This window comes from Saccoglossus kowalevskii, chromosome 2, assembly GCF_978046115.1.
Source record: "Saccoglossus kowalevskii chromosome 2, keSacKowa6.1, whole genome shotgun sequence".
NCBI lineage: Eukaryota > Metazoa > Hemichordata > Enteropneusta > Harrimaniidae > Saccoglossus > Saccoglossus kowalevskii.
Window position 1 is genome coordinate 35,253,589 of NC_140642.1, and position 11,267 is coordinate 35,264,855.

The following is an 11,267-nucleotide window of genomic DNA, read 5'->3' on the forward strand; positions in this document are numbered from 1 at the left end:
AACGCTCTCACTGCAACATTGCTGAAGCTTCTGTCTAAACTCAAAGTAAACTGCATATTTAATATTTGCCACCATATAGGGTGTCTGTTACCAGTAGAAGTCTTCTAACCAGGGCTTCAAGAAAGGATGAATTCCATGTTGGAAATGCGAATAACAGTAATACTTCACAGACTAAGATATAATTGTATTGAGCTTTGCCAGAACAAGCATGGTCTCTACAGTCCAAAGAAATTCCTAAACTAAATTGGCATAGCATCTTCTATTATGGGATGTGTAAACCACAACATTGTTTCCTAAAAAGCATGGCTGGCAATTGGTCAATACAAGTTTTTCTCAAATATTTATGGACTTTGAATAAATACGATGCTCCAGTAAAAGTTCTATAATAATAATATTACATCATAATTTATTACATCATAATGACAGTTCATTCTAAGTTGAAGTAATAATTTATATGTCCATTCAAATTATTACTGTAGTTATAAAAAGGACACTCGTTAAATTTGTAATCCATAATTACAAATGATATTGTGACAATTTTATCAAGATAGCCCAAATTTGTTATTTGTTCCACTGATAAAGTTAATATTGTCTCACATCTGTCCAGTAGAAGACTAGAATACACAACAACAGAGCCTTTTGTAACCATTGCTTTTAAATGCAATTAACAAGTTCCCTGCTGTTTCTGGTAAACGAGTCACTATCAGCAGTTACTATTTCATCCGATAAAGCTTGTCTGCTGGCTGCCCAATATAATGGTGTGGACAAGCTATCTACCCCGGTAATTGTGGCTCTCATAGGCAAATGGTTACTTGATGAATCAGATATCACCTCAAGTAATACCATGCTGGCGGCTTTATGTCCTGTCCTTGCAATATCCAAAGGTTAAAAGAGTTACACCATGCAGGATGTCTCCTTCAATGCAGTGAAATGCAATGTTAGTAATTACAACAAGATATTCCCAGGCTGCAAACAATGTGTACACTGAAAGAGACAATAGCAGCATATTAGTCCACTCACTAAACAAATATAATTGTATTGTGTCAAAGCATATTTTTGCATTCAATATGAATATGCATTGTCATAATTAATTTTGAATACAAACAAGTTTTGGGGTTGAAACAACAGTCTACCAAATGTCCTTGATAGATGTAAATATCTTACAAATACCTAATTGGTGCCTAATTTGACGACAATGACAACACCGGACAGAAATATTTCCCTTAATATACCTTTCCCTTCCATCTTTGATGGTACGGGCAATGAAATTGTTTGATGTGTAGATTATATGACACATACCTCCATGTTCACAGTACCAGTTGTGTCTGAAGTAATAATAGATGCTAATGAAGAAACATGCTATGTTAGACAAAAATAAAATAACCATCTTCTCTGTAGTATAGTGTGTCTGTGAGAGATAACAAATAAGTATGTACTACAAGTTATAAATATTCTATATGGCCAACACAAGTTTATGTATTATGTAAGTTTGATATCTTGCTAGCAGTAAGTAAAACATACTTACCAGACAGGCTGTATATGATTTATTCTTTATTACAATACTTTGTACAATCTTTGTCAACATGTAACACATTGAGCATATAATAAATGATACAAACATAAACACGTGAGCATCTGAAAAAAAATATATATATGCATAAATTGACTAGGTAGATAACTATATTGTGAAAATCTATGTGTTATTATATTATAGCAGTGTATCACTGCCATCAATGCATCATTGTGATTGGTTGGGAGACTGTTTTAATTTATGCAAGCCATGGTTAAATAGAGCATAATGTACAGTTATGGTGTTCCAAATAAGGCCCCAGAGTATGAATACAAGTTCAATTTGTAAACAAATAAAGGGAAAGGCATTTAAATTTTAGGGAAATTTTGGGGTAATATTGATAGCATGATTTGAAGATAATATATACATATTTTATTTTGGCAGTGGTTAAATAAAAAAAAAATAGTACAACCTACAATTTTTGCAGGCTATTCTTTGCGACATGTTTTCGTTGTCTGCAACATAGACATGGCTGAGTATCATGTTCGGGAGCTGGAAACACAGGCTAAAATGTATGTTACGGGCGGCGAAAATTGTCCTGTTGAAGCATTTCAAAATGTATTTGTCCATATTGCAAAATGCGTTGTTTCAGGGGCCCCGTGTAAATGTAACACCCACTGACACAGTCTGGTATTCGTGAAAATAAATTGGAATCTATGATGAAAGAGATTTCGATAGCAGCAAATTTGTTGACAATTCATACACATCAACTGCGTGCACTGCGTTCAGCAGGAGTTGAAATCAGACACATTTATGTATTTCACGGCACATAAAAACGAAGCTAGTGTTCGGTCCTACACTAACAAAGTCACCAATAATCAGAGTCAAGGAATATCCAGTATCCTGTCTCGCAGTTTTAGTATAAAAACAAATCCTCTGATAGAGAAGTGACCGTAGCGATCGAAGCGGGTGTTTCCGACAACATCATCCGTACCCCAGAAAACACCGGCATAGTAGCGTCTGGACCACCTCCCGCAGAATCTGGCACCGCTTCTATTTCTAATACCCACAATCAAAGTACACATGCAGCATCTGCTTTGTTCCATAACTGCGCCTTTAGTGGACCAATTAATGTCAGCATAACAAACACAAAATAGAAAATTCGACAACGATATTAAGTCCACAGCACATGTTTTCAAAAATGGCGCACAGTGCGCGTTGCCTGTAATTTCTGCTGATGATAATTTATTCACAGCTATTCATATGTAAATTTAGCATTCAGCTTGTTCAGCTTATTAAATTTCTAGTTATTTGCTAGTTTCTTGCGTTGTAGAAATAAACTTCCTTTGATTGTGATGATATCTAAGCTTGCTGTTCTGTGCGTTTCTGTGTACTGAGTGCGAGTGTGTGATAAAAGATTAAATACTGGTTCCAGGGCCCATTTCATCTAATCATCGTGTCGACCAGCCGATGCACATTACACGTTGTTCGAAAACGTCTCTTTCCTATTTTATAAAAAGGCGAGAGTGTAGAAAATGCTACAGAAATGAAGTTGGTACAATATAATAGCAACAAGTCATTGTCAATGACACGTCCCCGTTCCGTTCATATTTGAGTGACATATACATTCAAAGCAGATCATGACCGAAATGCACCTGCATATGTACAACACATTGTACTAAATCTGAACAAAATCCATGCATGCATGACTGAGATCCGGTTCTGGAATTGTGAAAATACGTGATTTTAATGCATTTTCGGCCTTAAAATGGCCATCATTCAGCTATTGCTAAGCGGATCATGAAACAAATGCACATACATATTTGTGACATGATGTACCTTGTGTGTGTGAAGTTTGAACTTGATCAATCCAGACATGTCTTGGATACGGATCCAGAACTGAATTCTTTAAGAAAATGGCCGCCAGTCGGCCATTTCGAACTTGATCCGAAAAAAAAAATGACGTGCATCAAGGTCCTATTATGTTTAATGTAAGTACCGAATTTGAACAAAATCCGTCCATGCATAACTGAGATCCGGGTTCGGAATGGTGAAAATGTGCGATTTCAATGCATTTTCGGCCTTAAAGCGGCCCCCATTTGGCTATCGTTAATGGGATCATGAAACAAATGCACATACATATTTGTGACATGATGTACCTTGTGTGTGTGAAGTTTGAACTTGATCAATCCAGACATGTCTCGGATACGAATCCAGAACTGAATTCTTTAAAACAAAATGGCCGCCAGTCGGCCATTTCGAACTTGATCTGAAAAAAAAAAATGACGTGCATCAAGGTCCTATTATGTTTAATGTATGTACCAAATTTGAATGAAATCCGTCCATGCATAACTGAGATCTGGGTCCAGAATGGTGAAAATGTGCGATTTCAATGCATTTTCGGCCTTAAAGCGGCCGCCATTTGGCTATCGTTAATGGGATCATGAAACAAATGCACATACATATTTGTGACATGATGTACCTTGTGTGTGTGAAGTTTGAACTTGATCAATCCAGACATGTCTCGGATACGGATCCAGAACTGAATTCTTTAAAACAAAATGGCCGCCAGTCGGCCATTTCGAACTTGATCTGAAAAAAAAAATGACGTGCATCAAGGTCCTATTATGTTTAATGTATGTACCAAATTTGAATGAAATCCGTTCATGCATAACTGAGATCTGGGTCCGGAATGGTGAAAATGTGCGATTTCAATGCATTTTCGGCCTTAAAGCGGCCGCCATTTGGCTATCGTTAATGGGATCATGAAACAAATGCACATACATATTTGTGACATGATGTACCTTGTGTGTGTGAAGTTTGAACTTGATCAATCCAGACATGTCTCTGATACGGATCCAGAACTGAATTCTTTAAAACAAAATGGCCGCCAGTCGGCCATTTCGAACTTGATCCGAAAAAAAAAATGACGTGCATCAAGGTCCTATTATGTTTAATGTATGTACCAAATTTGAACGAAATCCGTCCATGCATAACTGAGATCCGGGTCCGGAATGGTGAAAATGTGCCATTTTGATGCATTTTCGGCCTTAAAATGGCCGCTATTCGGCTATCGTTAATCGGATCATGAAAAAAATGCATGTGCATATGTCCCATATAATGTGTGATGTATGAGTGAAGTTTGAACATAATCGGTCCATGCATGTTCGAGATACAGGTGATCACGGACGCACGGACGCACGGACGCACGGACGCACGGACGCACGGACGCACACAGGGCAAAACATAAGTCCCCGTTTTCGGACTCCGTCCGAACGGGGACTAATAAACCACCGCCGGAGTCGGGTATACCACTCGATATTGCACAATTCACTCCATATGTCGTGAATAGTGCAATATCTAGTGGTATACCCGCCTCAGACAGTGGGTGATTGCTTAAATAATGGACCACATGCAGGGAACATTAAATTTGAGTGGTAACCTCCAATAAATGTATCAGTTGTGTATATTGGCCCCCTCCAATAATTGTATCAGTTGTGTATATTGGTCCCCTCCAATAATTGCATCAGTTGTGTATATTGGCCCCCTCCAATAATTGTATCAGTTGTGTATATTGGTCCCCTCCAATAATTGCATCAGTTGTGTATATTGGTCTCCTCCAATAATTGTATCAGTTGTGTATATTGGTCCTCTCCAATAATTGTATCAGTTGTGTATATTGGTCCCCTCCAATAATTGTATCAGTTGTGTATATTGGTCCCCTCCAATAATTGCATCAGTTGTGTATATTGGCCCCCTCCAATAATTGCATCAGTTGTGTATATTGGCCCCCTCCAATAATTGTATCAGTTGTGTATATTGGTCCCCTCCAATAATTGTATCAGTTGTGTATATCGGTCCCCTCCAATAATTGTATCAGTTGTGTATATTGGTCCCCTCCAATAATTGTATCAGTTGTGTATATTGGTCCCCTCCAATAATTGTATCAGTTGTGTATATTGGTCCCCTCCAATAATTGCATCAGTTGTGTATATTGGCCCCCTCCAATAATTGCATCAGTTGTGTATATTGGCCCCCTCCAATAATTGTATCAGTTGTGTATATTGGTCCCCTCCAATAATTGTATCAGTTGTGTATATTGGTCTCCTCCAATAATTGTATCAGTTGTGTATATTGGTCCCCTCCAATAATTGTATCAGTTGTGTATATTGGTCTCCTCCAATAATTGTATCAGTTGTGTATATTGGTCTCCTCCAATAATTGTATCAGTTGTGTATATTGGTCCCCTCCAATAATTGTATCAGTTGTGTATATTGGTCCCCTCTAATAATTGCATCAGTTGTGTATATTGGTCTCCTCCAATAATTGTATCAGTTGTGTATATTGGTCTCCTTCAATAATTGTATCAGTTGTGTATATTGGTCTCCTCCAATAATTGTATCAGTTGTGTATATTGGTCCCCTCCAATAATTGTATCAGTTGTGTATATTGGTCCCCTCCAATAATTGTATGAGTTGTGTATATTGGTCCCCTCTAATACATGTACATGTAATTGCATCAGTTGTGTATACTGGTCCCCTCCAATAACTGCATCAGTTGTGTATACTGTTTTCTCCACCCCATATGAAGTCACTTACCAAAGTTCTCATCAGAAGACATTACTGTTAATCCAAGCAGAGAAAGAATTTCCACTATACCAAAGATGAAAGTGATGGATGTTATAAGACCATAACCATTGAATAAGATGTGTTGTGATAACTGTTTATAATAGACATGTGTTATATAAAGTACAAGCAGTCGTGGAGTCGTATGTATAGCAATGGCTGATCTCCATATATACTTTTGTGGTGATAATGATATAGCTGCACTGATACTAGGTAGATGGTTTACATCATCCTGGAATAATGTTGAAATAATGAAGTAATCTTAAAATCAAAATGATCAGCAATAATGCATTCATGCCAACATAAAAATATGTTTCCAATGAAATATTCATTATATTATTATATGTATAACCACCAAAACAGTACTATTTATATATTCAGTGTTTTACTGCCTAGTCCAGGTTTTGGGAAAGGTTTAAATTCAAATTGTGCACCTCTTGACAGCTTACAGTGTGTATTTATAAAACATTGTTAACTACAGAGAACTATTTACTGGACAAAACAAAACGTTACGACGTGCCAGTCAATTGTTAGAAATTGACATTGTGGTCAGACAAGAAATGATTGCTCACTTTGAGTCTGCCAATTATTTGACGAGAAAGAAATTGAAAATTCATTTCACTTTGTGCTAATCTGTTCAGGATGCAATTGTCTCAGGCAAAAACTGATTCCAAGAAATCTTTTTTTCACAAAGTTTTGGTTTTTAAAGGAGAATTTATGGATTTTAAATTTAAATGCAAATTTTTGTTGTCTATCACAATTACCATTATTTCATGTAAACACACCCAAGAAAGAAATAGAATAAAATTTAGGTTGTATTGTAAAAAAAATGATTCATGCTGTTTTAACCATTTAACCAATCACAGCAGTGATTTTGAGATTCACTGTTGTAAGTTGTAATGACTTTATCATTCCTATAAAATAGCGCCCTCTAGGGATAGAACTCTTCTGTGATGTCAAAATTACATATCATTGAAAGCAATGAAGTACAAATAAAAATAATTTGTTTAGTCATTGTCATAATATAGTGTATATATATAAGTAAAATCTCTCAAACTTTATTGATGGCTTACATGTCACCAATTTAAGTCATAAAAGTGTTTCGTCACTAGGTGTAGAGAGAATCACAAGTTAATTTTTGTTTGAATTTGAATCTACATTCTAAACATTTGACAGTACTGCAAGTAAACAACAGAAACCTAGGAATATGTTATAAGCATTTTATGAATAGAATATTTTGTAAATCAAAATGGCTGTTTAAATTCCAAATGACCAATTCAAAAATATTAATGAGTTTGATCATTATATCATCTAATCAGCGAACACTTCATAGAGTGGTGGTTGCAGCTTGAAACATGTACACACAATTAAGGTACAGACAAGGATTTATAAAATTAGGTAGGGTATGCAAGGCTTAATTATGTGAATTAATTACGCGAAGATCACATGTAAGTCATGCAAATTGCGATATGATCACAAAATAGCACAAGAAACCCAATTTTTAGTATAGTGCAGGCTAATTGGGCAGAAACAATATTTTGTTGGGGTTCAGAGTGTGGTTGAATAAATTTAATGAAACTTTTTGAGCGAGGATAAGGCCCTGTTTCAGGACATATTCATTCCGCACCATAGACGTCCATGTACAAGTATTGTCTTCAGCAACTAATCACTGTTTTTAGTACAAACCCACTTCTGTATTCAGTATTGCAAAACGCATGCACTGTGCCACAAAATGTCATATACCGTAAAATACTAAATTTATGCTTGGAATTCAATAGTTTTTTTTTCACTACTTTTGCTGAAGGGATGATTCAGAGAAAAAAAAACCCACTAGTTAATATACCTTTTTTGCATTCGACTGAAAATAAACTCCATACAAAACACCCAAAAATTCTTTTCGGCGAAAATTAATTCCGTCAAGAATAAAGTATCTCAAAGGTCAAAATACATATGGCACTATCAGTTGGGAAACAAACGAAGTGCAATGACGGCTCGGAAAGCAGTTTTCAGGCGTTTTCCTAAGAATTTCTTCTAGACCATAAACGTGTAAATATTGATACCTATTTCTATACCAACTGCTGTGAAAAGAATACCCCAGTCGGGCGGCACCAACCCGTATCTTCGGGAGATCGTCAGGTTCCTGAGAAATTGACGGTTGTCAAGTAGAGCGCCACCACTTTAAAGCATGAATGAAAAAATATGTAAAGGAAGGATGTACTTGTTAGACTAGTCTAGCGGTGAACAACCGGGGAGACAAAAAAAATTGAATAATTGAATCTAATTCCCAGTCCTCAAGTGACTGTGGACCTACCCTGCAATGTGTGCTGACCGACTTCTCGAAATCGGTGAGCAATGAGAGTACGATGCAGATAATAAAGGCTGTCAAGGGGAACGCTGCTAAGATGCGAAGGGTATGGGTTATCGATACTCTCCACTGTCCTTCTGTACCGCTACCCACACGTCGACTGTACATGCTGTTCACCATCATAAACCATGAGAATAGTAACTGAGAATAAAGCATTTCTCCATCTTTGTCGAGTTGCGCATGCGAGAACTTCATGACGTCATCGCCAATGTAAACGCCAATGTAAACTAGCATCCTAGTTTGGGCTTCACTCTTTTTCTCATTTTTATTTTGTAACCAGTAAGAAGAGTATTAAAATTAAGTACCTTTGATTATTACAACTGCAATTGGGGTAGTTTTTGTTTTGGAAAGGCGTGTGATGACTCGACACTATTAATCATTCTGGAACTCTGCCACAAGTAACACGCATTCAATAATATTTTATTTGTTATATTTAATTTACAAGTGATATAGAAATATAAAAACACTAACTTAGTTATTTGGTTGGCAATTCGTAAACCGGTAAAACCGTACGCATCTTGATAATGCATGAAGTTAGTGATAACCAGAAATCTCTACTGTGACTCAAATGAACTATTCAAACAACGGTATATAATCGGTATATGTTGGTCACGGTTACTACTAAACCACCTCCAGATAACAAAAAGTCCAGTAGTTTACTTATTTAGGCAATAACTTTCTGCTAACTTAATTATAACTGTAGTACTAAACTTAATAAATGAATTATTTCATGAACTTGCTAAACAAATACAGTACTACGGATCGATGGACGCAAACATTGATGATGATCTGCATAACAAAGAAGCCAGGCCAACCCCAATCTTACAATTAACGGTTTAACCATAGACCCTCTAAACAATCTCTTAAATTAGTAAATCGAGTAAGCTAAATAATAAATACGCACCGAAATACTAAAATTGGGTCATTATTAGATATCAAGAAAAAAAAAAACATTCTAGTAACCAGTTTGGGTTTAGACTTATTAGGCTCATTATTTTGTACGGTAGTGACGTTTGGAAGATGGAATTTTGATAACATCCCTAAGTGAGGATGTAAACAGTTGTATATATAAACAGTTGTCGTTTCCTGTCACGTGTCACGAAATGCACATATTATGGCTTGGAAGATATCTCTTGGAGGTTGTTGTTAAGAAATATGCCACTAAATACTATACATACTAATACTGTACAGTCTATTCAGTGTCAGTACGAATAGGATAATTACGCGGAATACGGTATTTACTTGGAAATTCCGAAGTATTTGTTAATAATTACTATTGATTTGAAATTATTGGGGTGGTTATACTTTATAGTATAGTTGTGCACGCAACATTCGTGAAAAAAACTTTTATAAAAAAACGACAGAAGCAATATTAGTAGTCTGACGTATTTTGTATCAGAAAAAATGAAAAAAAAAAATAAAAAATTATATTGCGAGAAAAATATGGCGACGAGGATGGGATTCGAACCCACGCGTGCAGAGCACAATGGATTAGCAGTCCATCGCCTTAACCACTCGGCCACCTCGTCTAGTCGAGAAAACCCGACATTGCTATTGTATTAGATATCAAACTCAACATTGTTGTTGTTAAACAAAACAATTCTAGAACAAAGCTGTTTTAGCATACTAGTAATATAATAATTATCACAACATAAAGTCAGAAGCATAATTACTAACCAATTCTAAGTACTTAATAGTTTAAATGTGATATTCTCCTTTAGTCACGTCATTTTACGACACCGGATGCACTCTGTTGCGGCACTATAAGGAATGAGGGGAAAAGTCCTCAATCTCAAACGCGATAACAAAACATTGCAGATAAACTAGATGAGGCATGCGTCAACGTCGATGGAAGTGATGCTGTGCGTTTCAGGTGAGGGACTTACTTACAATTTTTTAAGACATTTGTGAGACGTACAGGTCATTATTTGTAAACATGGAGTCAAGGTGATCACCTACCCAGTCAGTGTGGTCATGACTGACAGTGTGATCAATAATACTCTGTGTGGTCTTGACTCTCTGTCACTACGATCACATGTACTATTTCCCCGGAAACCTTCCTGGGGAAGATGGACAGGACGATTTTATTCAAATTTCGTGTGCCACGATCATGGCCTAGTTTGTGTCGGGTTTGTACCCCCCTTTCGGAAGATGCCTGTTTTCGTGTTGACATCATTTTATCTTCCAATGTTGTGACCACTAGCTGCTCGTTTTACAATTAAATGATGGTCTGTCAGATCATGCATAATTGTGTTCACTGTGACCTGCTCTAATTTCACGAGACAAATGTGTGAGTCTTTCAAAATTGAGAAAATATGTAATAGTGAAAATATCTCTGGGGTTATTTGATTTCTAGACGTTTCGGTCCTGGTAAATAAAAGACATGAATTTTAACCTATCAGTGAAAATGGGAAATGAACAGACTACCTGTCCACATAAATTGCTAGATTGTCACCATGGAAACACATTGCAACAAACATTCAGACTACATGTTCATGTGCACAGGTGTCAATCAACCTCTAGGGGAGATACAGTTTAGTACAAAGGTGGCTTTGAATGAATGCTGCATTGTGTCAAACATAGTGCTAAATCATGAAAAATGTCCTACAAAAGACAAAAAATATGTTGAGAATACTAAAGTCATACATTCATCTGAAAGCGCTTGGTAGTCTATTGTCCCAGGGCTGGTTGCAGGTAAATAAACTGTTCACACCTTGGACAATTAGCCATGAAGCTGAGCATATACAAACTTAAACCACAGTCCCTC

At 36.5% G+C, this 11,267-nt stretch overlaps 1 protein-coding gene and 1 non-coding gene across 2 annotated transcripts; both read right to left on the reverse strand.

Moving 5' to 3' along the window:
- Positions 1 to 378: 378 nt before the first annotated feature.
- LOC102809172 (acyltransferase PGAP2-like) lies at positions 379 to 8,734 on the reverse strand. Its single transcript, XM_085505801.1, has 5 exons — positions 8,447 to 8,734; positions 6,109 to 6,367; positions 1,526 to 1,635; positions 1,300 to 1,408; positions 379 to 984 (listed from the first exon to the last, which is right to left on the reverse strand). Exons 1-5 carry the CDS (start codon positions 8,732 to 8,734, stop codon positions 857 to 859), a joined length of 894 nt encoding a protein of 297 aa, XP_085361927.1. The 3' UTR covers positions 379 to 856.
- A 1,213-nt stretch (positions 8,735 to 9,947) lies between these two features.
- TRNAS-GCU (transfer RNA serine (anticodon GCU)) lies at positions 9,948 to 10,029 on the reverse strand. Its single transcript has one exon. It is a non-coding gene; the product is annotated as a tRNA-Ser (tRNA).
- Positions 10,030 to 11,267: the final 1,238 nt, after the last annotated feature.